This window comes from Nerophis ophidion, linkage group LG01 (assembly GCF_033978795.1).
Source record: "Nerophis ophidion isolate RoL-2023_Sa linkage group LG01, RoL_Noph_v1.0, whole genome shotgun sequence".
Classification (NCBI taxonomy): domain Eukaryota; kingdom Metazoa; phylum Chordata; class Actinopteri; order Syngnathiformes; family Syngnathidae; genus Nerophis; species Nerophis ophidion.
The window spans coordinates 35,086,215-35,101,233 of NC_084611.1; the positions used below are offsets into that span (position 1 = coordinate 35,086,215).

The following is a 15,019-nucleotide window of genomic DNA, read 5'->3' on the forward strand; positions in this document are numbered from 1 at the left end:
TTGCGCACACACGATTGCACCATGCATAGACAAGCCCGATTCGCCCAAATGCGGCTGAGATAGGCTCCAGCACACCCCGCGACTCCGAGAAGGACAAGCGGTAGGAAATGGATGGATGCCTATATATTTAATACGTTTTAAAATGCTCAATGTTAGAATAGTAAAAATAAATTTATATCAGCCTACAAAAATACTGTTTTTATTCACAAAAAGTGCTATTATTTTAAATATTATATAGTTATTATATTATTTTAATAATGAAATTAAATATTTATGATTAATTATCATTATACTAAGTCACAATGTCAAAATAATACCGTCAGGACAAACACATATTACGAGAATAACGCTAATGTATTTCTTTTCTAGAATAAATAATTACATTTATTAGATTTTTTTCCCCCGAAGTCACAATGTAAAAATGACAATGTCAGGAGAGAAACATGACATTACATGAATGATGCTCATATTTTTCAAAGAAAAGGAAAATTAATTCACATTTAATATTTCCTGATAGAGAACCGAAAAATAGAATGGGAATACTAACTGCACACATGACATACGTTAAAATTTTTTATTTCAGAAATGGTATTAAAGGAATATGATGTAATATAATATAATGATACAAGTAAAACACATTGTGTTGAAAGATCAGATATAAAAAAAATATATATTAGCGAATGTTGTCTAAGGGACAAGCGGTAGAAATGGATGGATATTAAGATTTAATATTCGGATTACTGTCTGTATTTTTTTAAACAATGATGACGTCAAAAGATTGCGGCCAATGTCCCTTTAATTGAGCGCCATGACGACCTCGTAGTTACGTCCTGACGTCGTTCGTACGTCGTGACGTCATCAGCACCGGCGTCCTACAAGCTTCTCGTCGCCAAAGGTTGCAGGTTTGTACTCTCGTATGTTACATGTATGTTTCGCGGTAAATATACACCCCAGACATCACGCTAAAGGCTATTTTTTCGAATACTGAGGCGTTTTACGGTACTTATATTTCAGGTTTTATGGCCCTTCTTTGCTTTGTTTGACTTAGCTAAAAGCTAACGCACTGTTATGATGGCCACAACATTAGGTACACCTGCACAATCCAAATATAAGAGCTGCATCTGAAGTTGATATCCAACTGGAAGAGGCAATCCTTGAAGGAAATGCGTGTGAATGCTCCAATGCTGAAGTTGAACTGAAATGCTGACAGAATGTAGTAAGAATGCAAAAATAGTTTGAATGTTGAAGACTTAGAATTTCCAGGAAAACTGGAATTTAGTTTGGAACTTGGGAAAGTGTTAGTCTGAATGTCCAGGATGAGTGGAATGTGTTGCAATGGCTTAAATAGGTTGAAAAATGTGGAAATTGTGGAAGTTTGAAAAATAGACAATTTATTTGAATGGGGAAAATGAAAAAAATAAATAAATAAAAAGGAATTATGGGAAATCCTGGAACTTTTTTTAGAATTGTTGAAGTAGAGTGCACAATTTCCCAAACAGGCTGAATGTTTTGAAGTTGGAACAGTTTGAATCGGATGAGAAAATGTGGGAGTTGTGGAACTTTAAAGAATCTCCCATTGATTAAAATGTGAATTACCAAACATTTTGGGAAAAGCAGGAATTCTTTTTAAAATGGTATAGAAAAAACAAACTTGAATAACTTGAAATTAGAGATGTCCGATAATATCGGACTGCAGATAAAGGCTTTAAAATGTAATATCGGAAATTATCGGTATCAAAAACTAAAATTTATGACTTTTTAAAACGCCACTGTGTACACGTACGTAGAGAGACGTACAGAGCACCAATAGACCTTAAAGGCATTGCCTTTGCGTGCTGGCACAGTCACATAATATCTACGGTTTTTCACACACACAAGTGAATGCAACGCATACTTGGTTAACAGCCATGCAGGTCACACCGAGGGTGGCCGTATAAACAACTTTAACACTGTTACAAATATGCACCACACTGTGAACCCACACCAAACAAGAATGACAAACACATTTCGGGAGGACATCCGCACCGTAACACAACAGAACAAATACCCAGAAACCCTTGCAGCACTAACTTCGCTACAATATACACCCCCCTACCCCCTCCTCACCTCAACCCCGCCCACCTCCACCTCCTCATGCTCCCTCAGGGAAAGCATGTCCCAAATTCAAAGCTGCTGTTTTGAGGGATGTTATAAAAAATAATGCACTTTGTGACTTCAATAATAAATATGGCAGTTCCATGTAGGCCTTTCTTTCCATAACTTGAGTTGATTTATTTTGGAAAACCTTGTTACATTGTTTGATGCATACAGCGGGGCATCACAACAAAATTAGGCATATTAATGTGTTAATTCCACGACTGTATGTATCAGTATCGGTTGATATCGGAATCGGTAATTAAGAGTTGGACAATATCAGAATATCGGAAATAAAAACAATTATCGGACATCGCTAGTTGAAATGGTTTGTTTTAGAATTTTTCAAATCGGCTGAGAAATGTTGAAATAGTAAAATGTTGAATTGAGAAATGGTATTCTGAAATTTTCTGGAAAACTGGGATTTTTTTCCAGTTAAAAAAAAAAACAACTTCCTTTTTTGTCCTGATTAAGAGGAATGTTTTGACGGTGGAACGGTTGAAATGTGTTGAAAAATGTGGAAGGAGTCGTCGCTATAAAAATGGGTGAAAAATAGAGCTTTGGAAAACCAGGAATTCTGGAAAATCCTGGAACTTTTTTGAACTTGGAAAAAGGGTTGTTTGAATTTCCAGGATGGTGCAATGTATTGAAGGTGGAATGGTTTGAAACGGTTGAAAAATTTGGAAATGGTGGAAGTATGAAAAATGTCCATGAAAACATGGAAATCTGGGAATTTTTGGAATTTGCCAAGGGAAAATCCGAAATTCCCGAACTGGCTGAACAGTTTGAAGTTGGAACGGTTTGAATCGGATGAAAAATGTGGAAGGTAGAGCGCGCCAAAATCTGGAGAAGAAGAAGTCGAAGAATAAATAGATGAATTTTGGTGTACAAAACCATATGTGTGAATGCTTACCATGAATTGATTAACATGGATCCTGACTTAAACAAGTTGAAAAACGTATTCGGGTGTTACCATTTAGTGGTCAATTGTACGTAATATGTACTGTACTGTGCAATCTACTAATACAAGTTTCAATCCAATCAATAAATCAATCAATGCTTTGGAGCATTCACACAACTAAGATCATTTGGCAACCTCCACAACGGTAAAGAATACTAATTAAAACTAAAAACTTTTTTTTTTCAACCAGCTCTTGTATTGTTGTTCCTAATGTTGTGTCTGATGAGTGTATTATTGATGGCATAACAAGTGAATGTCTCCTCAGAATAAAAACAAAAACAAAAAAGCACCTGCAGGCTGCAGCCGTGTGCACATCCACAGCAAGATGATCTACATCATCATGGGCGTGTCGGGCTGTGGGAAGTATGTGATTATTGATCAAATGTGTGTTAAACATCTGTCCTACTTTTAATCCAATACTTGCATCATTGTGTCCATTGTAGAAGTCAAGTGTGTAAACAAAGGGTCCATCACTACTTTACATTTAGCAACACGGAATAAAGTTTGCTATAAACATGCAGTACAGGCCAAAAGGTGGGACACACCTCCTCATTCAATGCGTTTTCTTTATTTTCATGACTGTTTACATTGTAAATGGTCATTGAAGGCATCAAAACTATGAATGAACACATGTGGAGTTATATACTTCACACAAAAAAAAGGTGAAATAACTGAAAACATGTTTTATGTTCTGCTTTCTTCAATATAGCCACCCTTTGTTCTGATTACTGTTTTGCACACTCTTGGCATTCTTTCGATAAGCTTCAAACACACCTTTCAGGTGACTACCTCTTGAAGCTCATCGAGAGAATGCCAAGAGTGTGCGAAAAAGTGATCAGAGCAAAGGGTGACTATTTTGAAGAAACTGAAATATGAAACAAATTTTGTTACCGAGAGTAACAAGCGGTAGAAAATTTATTAAAAAAGACATTATATATATATATATATATATATATCCATCCATCCATCCATTTTCTACCGCTTATTCCCTTTCGGGGTCGCGGGGGGCGCCGGCGCCTATCTCAGCTACAATCGGGCGGAAGGCGGGGTACACCCTGGACAAGTCGCCACCTATGTATGTATGTGTTGGCCCTGCGATGAGGTGGCAACTTGTCCAGGGTGTACACAGACTTCTGCCCGAATGCTGCTGAGATAGGTTCCAGCGACGCTCCGCGACCCCAAAAGGGACAAGCGGGAGAAAATGGATGGATGGACATAATTTCACGTTTATTGATTATTTTTAGAGATGTCCGATAATGTTTTTTTGCCGATATTCCGATACTGTCCAACTCTTAATTACCGATTCCTATATCAACCGATACCGATATATACAGTCGTGGATTCCACACATTATTATGCCTAATTTTGTTATGATGCACCGCTGGATGCATCAAACAATGTAACAAAGTTTTCCAAAATAAATCAACTCAAGTTATGGAAAAAAAAAATGCCAACATGGCACTGCCATATTTATTATTGAAGTCACAAAGTGCGTTTTTTTTTTTAACATGCCTCAAAACAGCAAATTGGAATTTTGGACATGTTCTCCTTGAGAGAGCACGAGGAGGTTGAGGTGAGAGGTGTATATTGTAGCGTCCCGTAAGAGTTAGTGCCGCACGGTGTTCTGGGTATTAGTTCTGTTGTGTTTATGTTGTGTTACGGTGCGGATGTTCTTCTGAAATTTTTGGTGTGGGTTCACAGTGTGGCGCATATTTGTAACAGTGTTAAAGTTGTTTATACGGCCACCCTCGGTGTGACCTGCATGGCTGTTAACCAAGTATGCGTTGCATTCACTTGTGTGTGTGAAAAAACGTAGATATTATGTGACTGGGCCAGCACGAAAAAGGCAGTGCCTTTAAGGTATATCGGCGCTATGTACTTCTCCCTACGTCCATGTACAAGGCGGCATTTTAAAAAGTCATACATTTTACTTTTACCGATAATTTTGAAACGGATACCAAAATTTCAAATATTACGTTTTAAAGAATTTATCGGCAGATAATACCGGCAGTCTGATATTATCGGACATCCCTAATTATTTTATTGTTTCGCAAAGGAGCGTACCCTGCACTTCATTGATCCCGCCCACTACAGCCTGATAGGTCATTCAACCAATACATAAATTCACAAGTCTGTTCAATCAAATTAATTCAGGTTTATATGTCACAGATTAATTATTGACTGGACAATGTAATATTTGTAAATTGTGATTCAATCTTTAGCAATTATGTGTTATTGATTTGGTGTTATTATTTAAGCAAGAATATATAAAAATGTATAAAAGTTTGGACACACCTTCTCATTCCCAACACAACTGATGGTCCCAACCCAATTGATAAAGGAAGAAATTCCACTAATCAACCCTGATAAGGCACACCTGTGAAGTGAAAACCATTTCAGGTGACTACCTCTTGAAGCTCATTGAGAGAATGCCAAGAGTGTGCAAAACAGTAATCAAAGCAAAGGGTAGCTATTTTGAAGAAACTAGAATATAAAACATGTTTTCAGTTATTTCACCTTTTTTGTTAAGTACATAACTCAACATGTGTTCATTCATAGTTTTGATGCCTCCACTGACAATATACCATGTAAATAGTCATGAAAATAAAGAAAAACACATTGAATGAGAGTGTGTCCAATCTTTTGGCCTGTACTGTACAAGTTTGTCCAACTACAATTACGTAATAACAAAACGCCACTCACCAGTCAAAACTGGAACGTTAAGGTTGAAGACATGATTTGTTTGTCCCCATATGGAAAATAATATTCTGTTCCATGGTCAAACTGCCCATTGGAAAACCTTTATTTACATAGGCCGGGGGTCGGCAACCCAAAATGTTGAAAGAGGCATACTGGACCAAAAATAAAAAAATAAAATTTGTCTGGGGCCGCAAAAAATAAATGCCTTCTATATAATTCTATATAATTAAGTCAAACATGATGTAACTGTCTATATTAGCTATATTAGCCTACTATCAAAATGATTATGTTTCGCAGGCTGACACAAATCTTCATTGACAAGAAATGTTGAAATGTAATATAATTCTACCCATTTTTTACAACATTGGAAAACATTAGTAAAACGCAGGTTCCTCAGGGAGTGAGATAACTCCTATAATTACTGGCTTAATATAACTGCCATATTTTAACTAGCAAACTTGGATTAACATATTTAACTAACATACTTTGACAAACACTATACCACTATGACATATTTTAACTAGCAAACTTGAACTAACATACTTTAAGTAAAATACTTTAACATACCATAAAACTTTAACATATTTTAACTAGCAAACTTGAACTAACATATTTTAGCTAACATACATTAACTAACATAATTTAAAGGCCTACTGAAACCCACTACTACTGACCACGCAGTCTAATAGTTTATATATCAATGATGAAATCTTAACATTGCAACACATGCCAATACAGCCGGGTTAGTTTACTAAATTGCAATTTTAAGCTGAACTATACTGCTGAAACGTTGCGGTATGATGACGCATGCGCGTGACATCATGCACTTTAGAGGACATTTTGTCCCAGCACCGATCCAGCTATAAATTGTCTGCTTTCATCGCATAATTCCACAGTATTCTGGACATCTGTGTTGCTGAATCTTTTGCAATTTGTTCAATGAATAATGGAGACGTCAAAGAAGAAAGCTGTAGGTGGGAAGCGGTGTATTGCGGCCCCCTTTAGCAACACAAACACAGCCGGTGTTTCATTGTTTATATTCCCGAAAGATGACGGTGAAGCTTTCCTGTGGAACAGACCGGTCAAGCAAACACGGTTGGATTGGACCACACACACAAATGCAGCGATCATTTCGAATGATCGTGTTTCGAAGAGGGTCCCTTGCGAAGGGCAGAGATGGGCATCGCCACCACCCATCGACTGGTGCTGAAGAAAGGTACGTGGCCGACCTTCAGCTTGTACAGGTGCAACCATATAATGTCACTAAAACACTAATAACACAGTAAGCAGATTTTAACTAACATACTTTAACATACTATACAACTATGACATATTTTAACTAGGAAACAGCAGGCTGTCTTCTTCAAATGGATTTATAACAATCTATGCAAGCTGGGTAACGTTTGCTGTGATCTGGAACAACATGGCACACAAACCACTATCAGAAATGCAGCCAATATTACATACAGATAATGTGTCATGGGAAATGCAGATATAAAATAAATACACAGAGGACATAGAAAATTAGATCAGCTCAAATATAGCTACAAACAAGGCATATGCAATACGTACATAAAGTTAGCCTCAATAGCATGTTAGCATCGGTTAGCTTGCAGTCATGCACTGACCAAATATGCTTGATAAGCACTACACACAAGTCAGTAACTTCAACAAAGTTTACCTTTGTGCATTCACACAGCATAAAATGTTTGGTTGACCAAATGAGACAGAGAAGGAGTCGCATAAAATATGTCTTTCCCTGGCATTGTTGAAGAAAGTTATACATGTAAACAAACTACGGTGAGTTTAAAATTATGAGGGCAAAACAGCGATTGATTGAAACTTTTTTATTAGTAGATCGTGCTTGTCAAATACTCTCATCAGAGAATCATGTTAATATAAACAGCGGGATTTCTAATAAATAGGGAGGTTTGTGTCATGTTGTCCTCCTACAAAAACCCTATTAAAACAAAATTATATTTTTCCTATTTGTATTTTCATACATTTTGGGGAAAAGCTCCAGGGAGCCACTAGAGCGGCGCTACAGAGCTGCATGCGGCTCTAGATCTACAAGTTGCTGACCCCCGACATAGGCCATGTTAAGTTCACTTTCTAAACAAACGTAAAAAGAAGTCAACCTCTTATGTTTTAACTGTTTACTCAGTTTTAACTAACAAAATGGAGTTGGGGTTGTACTTACAAACCCCGTTTCAATATGAGTTGGGAAATTGTGTTAGATGTAAATATAAACGGAATACAATGATTTGCAAATCATTTTCAACCCATATTCAGTTGAATATGCTACAAAGACAAAATATTTGATGTTCAAACTGATAAACATTTTTTTGTTGTTGCAAATAATCATTAACTTTAGAATTTCATGCTAGCAACACGTGACCAAGAAGTTGGGAAATGTGGCAATAAATACTGATAAAGTTGACACTTATTTGGAACATCCCAGAGGTGTGCAGGCTAATTGGGAACAGGTGGGTGCCATGATTGGGTATAAAAACAGCTTCCCAAAAAATGCTCAGTCTTTCACAAGAAAAGGATGGGGCGAGGTACACCTCTTTGTCTACAACTGCGTGAGCAAATAGTCAAACAGTTTAAGAACAACGTTTCTCAAAGCGCAATTGCAAGAAATTTATGGATTTCAACATCTACGGTCCATAGTATCATCAAAAGGTTCAGACAATCTGGAGAAATCACTCCACGTAAGCAGCACAGTTGGAAACCAACATTGAATGACCACGACCTCCGATCCCTCAGACGGCACTGTATCAAAAACCGACAATCTATCTCTAAAGGATATCACAACATATGCGGCCATCTAAGCGCCGTCTTTTTCATGGACGCCCCTGCTTATTTCAGCAGACAATGCCAAGCCACATTCAGCACGTGTTACAACAGTGTGGCTTCGTAAAAAAAGAGTGCGGGTACTTTCCTGGCCCCCCTGCAGTCCAGACCTGTCTCCCATCGAAAATGTGTCGGGCATTATTAAGCGTAAAATACGACAGTGGAGACTGTTGAACGACTGAAGCTCTACATAAAACAAGCTCTACATAAAACAAGAATTGAAAAGAATTCCACTTTCAAAGCTTCAACAATTAGTTTCCTCAGTTCCCAAACTTTATTGAGTGTTGTTAAAAGAAAAGGTGATGTAACACAGTGGTGAACATGCCCTTTCCCAACTACTTTAGCACGTGTTGCAGCCATGAAATTCTAAGTTAATTATTATTTGCAAAAAAAAAAATAATGTTTATGGGTTTGAACATCAAATATCTTTTCTTTGTCGTGCATTCAATTGAATATGGGTTGAAAAGGATTTGCAAATCAATGTATTCTGTTTATTTACCTCTAACACAATTTCCCAACTCAATTGGAAACGGGTTTTGTATATAGCGCTTTTCTACCTTTTTTTTTTAAGGAACTCAAAGCGCTTTGACACTATTTCCACATTCACCCATTCACACACACATTCACAAACTGATGGCGGGAGCTGCCATGCAAGAATAAAAATAAAGCACTTGGCAAAACATGGCCAAAAATGTATGTGACCCAAATTTCATAGATTTTGTGTTAAATGAGGCTGTAATGTCTACAAATGTGATGTATCTGGATGAGATGATAACGATTGTGTCTGTTTTCTTCATGCAGAAGCTCTTTAGGAGCCTTCCTATCGGAAAAGGTGACTTAATAATTCCTTCACTCTTGCTGATGTTCGAGTACATCAACACCTGACTCTGTGCGCATGTCGTTACAGCTTGGTTGGCCTTTCCATGAAGGCGACCGCTTCCACCCGGAGGAGAATGTGGCCAAGATGGCACGAGGAGAAGCCCTCACAGATCAGGTCAGTTCAGGTCTCCGGGATTTGCCTGGGTTTTGATGCTTTTTCAGCCCCATTTACCAGCGCTTTAGCAAAAACGTCTTGGCTGCCGCTTCTAAGCTCCTGCCAGACATGGAGCACCACGCTCCAAATTAACTTTGAACCAGTACTGTGCGGTTCTGGCACATTTTTTCTTGAGTTGGCAGCCTGTGATGTGAATGATCTGCCAAGTTATGACTGTAATGTTCATGTTAGTATCACAACAAGGTGAGCCTGCTTTAAAGCCTGCATGCAAGGGCGTTTCCATTTATGTTCAGTACAAGTCTATGTGCCTTGTTATGTATATTGAATTGTATTATACAGCAGTGCATTTGGTTGTTGTAAACCAAGGGTGTCCAAAGTGTGGCCGGCAGCTCATTTTTTAACAGCATCCAATGCATTCTTATGAGTTGGGAGATTGTGTTAGATGTAAATATAAACGGAATACAATGATTTGCAAATCCTTTTCAACCCATATTCAGTTGAGTATGCTACAAAGACAACATATTTGATGTTCAAACTGATAAACATTTTTTGGGGGGAAATAATCATTAATTTTAGAATTTGATGCCAGCAACACGTGACAAAGAAGTTGGGAAAGGTGGCAATAAATACTGATAAAGTTGAGGAATGCTCATCAAACACTTAAAACAGCTTCCCAAAAAATGCTCAGTCTTTCACAAGAAAAGATGGGGCGAGGTACACCCCTTTGTCCACAACTGCGTGAGCAAATAGTCAAACAGTTTAAGAACAACGTTTCTCAAAGTGCAATTGCAAGAAATTTAGGCATTTCAACATCTACGGTTCATAATATTATCAAAAGGTTCAAAGAATCTGGAGAAATCACTCCACGTAAGCAGCATGGCCGGAAACCAACATTGAATGACAGTTACCTTCGGTCCCTCAGACGGCACTGTATTCAAAAACCGACATCAATCTCTAAAGGATATCACCACATGGGCTCAGGAACTCTTCAGAAAACCACACCAGAAAACTAAATACAGTTTGTCGCTACATCTGTAAGTGCAAGTTAAAGCTCTACTATGCAAAGCCAAAGCCATTTATCAACAACATCCAGAAAAGCCGCCCGCTTCTCCGGGCGCGAGATCATCTAAGATGGACTGATGCAAAGTGGAAAAGTGTTATGTGGTCTGACAAGTCCACATTTCAAATTTTTTTTGGAAATATTCGACATCGTGTCATCCGTACCAAAGAGGAAGCGAACCACCCAGACTGTTATTGATGCAAAGTTCAAAAGCCAGAATCTGTGATGGTAAGGGGGTGCATTAGTGCCCAAGGCATGGTTAACTTACACATCTGTGAAGGCACCATTAGAGCTGAAAGGTACATACAGGTTTTGGAACAACATATGCTGCCATCTAAGCGCCGTCTTTTTCACGGACGCCCCTGCTTATTTCAGCAAGACAATGCCAAGCCACATTCAGCACGTGTTACAACAGCGTAGTTTTGTAAAAAAAGAGTGCGGGTACTTTCCTGGCCCGCCTGCAGTCCAGACCTGTCTCCCATCAAAAATGTGTGGCGCATTATGAAGCGCACAATACGACAGCGGAGACCCCGGACTGTTGAACGACTGAAGCTCTACATAAAACAAGAATGGGAACAAATTCTACTTTCAAAGCTTCAATAATTAGTTTCCTCAGTTCCCAAACATTTATTGAGTGTTGTTAAAGGAAAAGGTGATGTTGCACATTGGTGAACATGCCCTTTCCCGACTACTTTGGAATGTGTTGCAGCCATGAAATTCTAAAGTTAATTATTATTTGCAAAAAAAATAAAAAAATAAAGTTTGAGTTTGAACATCAAATATCTTGTCTTTGTAGCGCATTCAATTGAATATGGGTTGAAAAGGATTTGCAAATCATTGTATTCCGTTTATATTTACATCTAATATAATTTCCCAACTCATATGGAAACGGGGTTTGTGTATACATATATATATATATAGATACAGGTGCTGGTCATATTATTAGAATATCATGAAAAAGTTGATTTATTTCATTAATTCCATTTAGAAAGTCAAACTTGTAGAATGTATACATTCATTCCAAACAGACTGATACATTTCAAGTGTTTTTTACCAAAAAGGAGATGATTATAGCTGACAACCAATGAAAACCCTAAATTCAACATCTCAGAAAATTAGAATATGGTGGAAAGGTCAGATATTGAAGACACCTGGTGCCACACTTTAATTAGCTAACTAACTCAAAACACCTGGAAAAGCCTTTACATGGTCTCTCGTTTTGAATATGTATGACACACAATCATGGGGAAGACTGCTGACTTTACAATTGTCCAAAGGATGACCATTGATACTTTAAAGAAGGAGGGCAAGACACAAAAGGTCATTGCCAAAGAGGTTGGATGTTCCCAGAGCTCTGTGTCCAAGCACATTAATAGAGAGGCGAAGGGAAGACAAAGATGTGGTAGAAAAAAGTGTACAAGCAAGAGGGATAACCCCGCCCTGGAGAGGATTGTCAAACAAAACCGATTAAAAAATGTGGGGGAGATCCACAAAGAGTGGACTGCCGCTGGAGTCAGTGCTTCAAGAACCACCACGCACCGACGTATGCAAGATATGGGCTTCAGCTGTCGCATTCCTTGTGTAAAGCCACTCTTGAACAAGAGACAACGTCAAAAGCGTCTCGCCTGGGCTCAAGACAAAAAGGACTGGACTGCTGCTGAGTGGTCCAAAGTTATGTTTTCAGATGAAAGTAAATTTTGTATCTCCTTTGGAAATCAAGGTCCCAGAGTCTGGAGGAAGACAGGAGAGGCACAGAATCCACGTTACCTGAAGTCCAGTGTCAAATTTCCACAATCATCTGCTGGTGTTGGTCCACTGTGTTTCCTGAGGTCTAGGGTCAATGCAGCAATCTACCAGGAAGTTTTAGAACACTTTATGCTGCCTGCCGCGGACCAATTTTATGGAGGTGAAGATTTAATTTTCCAACATGATTTGGCACCTGCACACAGTGCCAAATCTACCAGTACCTGGTTTAAGGACCATTGTATCTCTGTTCTTGATTGGCCTACAAACTCACCTGACCATAACCCCATAGAAAACCTATGGGGTATTGTGAAGCGGAAGATGCGAGATGCCAGACCCAACAATGCTGAAGAGCTGAAGGCCACTATTAAAGCAACCTCGGCTGTCATAACACCTGAGGAGTGCAACAGACTGGTGGACTCCATGCCACGCCGTATTGCTGCAGCAATTCAGGCAAAAGGAGCTGCAATTAAGTATTGATTGCCGTACATGCTGAAACTTTCCATGTTCATACTTTTCAGTTGGCCCACATTTCTAAAAAATATTTTTTGGTACTAGTAACTAATATTCTAATTTTCTGAGATACTGAATTTGGGATTTTCAGTAATTGTCAGTACTAATCATCAAAATTTAAAGAAATAAACATTTCATATATATCAATATGTGTGTAATGAATTGATATAATATGTAAGTTTCACGTTCTGAATATAATTACTGAAATAAATCAACTTTTTCATGATATTCTAATATGAACAGCACCTGTATATACACACACACATATACATATACATATACATACATATATACATTTACATACACATATGCATACGCATATATATTTACATATATATATATATATGTCATTACTGCGACAAGTGGTGTAAAAGTGCATTACAACAGAGTGCCTCTGCAGCCCGTACACACCACAGCTGGGAGAGAGATATTTTTTGTTGGGCCCAGCCCTGTGGTTAAGAAACGCTGCCATAGAATATTGTGCACATTGTTTGGTAATCCAGACAAACGAAAACCAGATAGTATGAAAATTGGGGCATATCAATACTACTATACAAGCTGTACACTGACTACTCTAAAGTATTGTTATTATGTTGTGTCATCGTAATAAGCAATGTGTTTGTTATTGTTGTGTCATCGTAATAAGTGATGTGTTTGCTTATACTTTGTAGGATAGATTCCCTTGGCTTCTTCAACTACATGAAGCCATAAAAAGGTGTGAATATTAAAAGGTACACACACACACTGATATTTGATGGCCAAGTTGAGTAATTCAAAGAAGGCGCCGAAGAGCAGCAGAGCGATGAAAAAGCATGAAATTGTCACGAAAAGATCTAAGCCCGATCACGGCAGTTTGGGGACTGGGCTTGAAAAGCCGCTGGCAGAAGGGAGAGAGGCAAGGAAAGTGAAAGTAGTGGAAAATGTGCCATGGAATCATACCACATCAAAGACGTCCCTTCTCCAAATTGGCTCATATTTTTCCTCCCTCAACAAGGCACCCCATCTGTTTGGTTGCATCTCTAACAAAATGTTGATTTTAAAGGAAAAGAAGCTCCTTGAAGCTTAAGGAAGGTGTATGGTCTCCATTACAGTGAAAGACGTTCCGACTCTAACGCTTTGGTGGCGTGCTCCGCCTTGAAGCGCCTCTACAGACTGATCCTCCTCCATGGCTCCAAAGCCCTCCCATCCTCCTCAGAACCAGGCCGGGAACATCATGCCCTTCACCCCTCTCTCCCAGACGTCTACTTTCTCTTCCTGCAGGCAGACTACCATGTCCTGCAACAAAGGATAGAGGCCAGGAAGGGACACTACATGAAGGCAGACCTGCTGGGCTCCCAGTTTGATGCTTTGGAGCCACCTTTGGAGGGGCAGGAGAAGAATGTGGTGCTGCTGGATGGCAGCAAGAGCATCTCTGACGTGGCCATGGAGGTGGAGAAGCACCTCAGCAGCCACACGGGCGGAGGACACGAGGAAAAACTTTAGAGGCCATAAAAAATGAAGCAAATTTATACACCCTTTGTTTGAATGAAGTTACCTTACCTTTCATCTACATTATTAGAAACAATTATTTTTATACATTTATATACAATGTGCTCCTCCGACAATATGAAATATATTAGGACAGTAGTTCTCAACCTTTTTTCAGTGATGTACCCCCTGTGAACATTTTTTTAATTCAAGTACCCCCTAATCAGAGCAAAGCATTTTTGGTTGAAAAAAAGAGATAAAGAAGTAAAATACAGCACTATGTCATCAGTTTCTGATTTATTAAATTGTATAACAGTGCAAAATACTGCTCATTTGTAGTGGTCTTTCTTGAACTACGAAATACAAATAACTAAAAACTTGTTGAAAAATAAACAAGTGATTCAATTATAAATAAAGATTTCTACACATAGAAGTAATCATCAACTTAAAGTGCCTTCTTTGGGGATTGTAACGGAGATCCATTTGGATTAATCAACTTCATTCTAAACATTTCTTCACAAAAAAAATATATTAAACATCAATATTTATGGAACATGTCCACAAAAAAAATCTAGCTGTCAACACTGAATAC

General features: G+C 38.4%; 1 protein-coding gene across 4 annotated transcripts; it reads left to right on the plus strand.

Moving 5' to 3' along the window:
• The first annotated feature begins 798 nt into the window (after nucleotides 1-798).
• LOC133553296 (probable gluconokinase) lies at nucleotides 799-14,701 on the plus strand. 4 transcript variants are annotated; one of them, XM_061901335.1, is made up of 7 exons: nucleotides 865-902; nucleotides 3,360-3,457; nucleotides 6,844-7,010; nucleotides 9,452-9,482; nucleotides 9,558-9,644; nucleotides 13,632-13,675; nucleotides 14,052-14,701. In XM_061901335.1, exons 3-7 carry the CDS (start codon nucleotides 6,844-6,846, stop codon nucleotides 14,440-14,442), a joined length of 720 nt encoding a protein of 239 aa, XP_061757319.1. In that variant the 5' UTR covers nucleotides 865-902; nucleotides 3,360-3,457; the 3' UTR covers nucleotides 14,443-14,701. The 4 variants fall into 4 exon arrangements, with proteins under 4 accessions (XP_061757338.1, XP_061757347.1, XP_061757329.1 ...); XM_061901354.1 differs by lacking the exon at nucleotides 3,360-3,457 and having other exon boundaries at nucleotides 799-902; nucleotides 6,872-7,010; XM_061901363.1 differs by lacking the exon at nucleotides 6,844-7,010 and having other exon boundaries at nucleotides 841-902.
• The last annotated feature ends 318 nt before the right edge of the window (nucleotides 14,702-15,019 follow it).

Excerpts from the sequence above, each read along its gene's own strand:
- LOC133553296 (XM_061901345.1), top strand. The coding sequence starts at position 6,844 with ATGACGGTGAAGCTTTCCTGTGGAACAGACCGGTCAAGCAAACACGGT. Across the intron at positions 7,011-9,451 it reads TCGACTGGTGCTGAAGAAAG|AAGCTCTTTAGGAGCCTTCC; the intron begins GTACGTGGCCGA and ends TTCTTCATGCAG. Across the intron at positions 9,483-9,557 it reads GAGCCTTCCTATCGGAAAAG|CTTGGTTGGCCTTTCCATGA; the intron begins GTGACTTAATAA and ends ATGTCGTTACAG.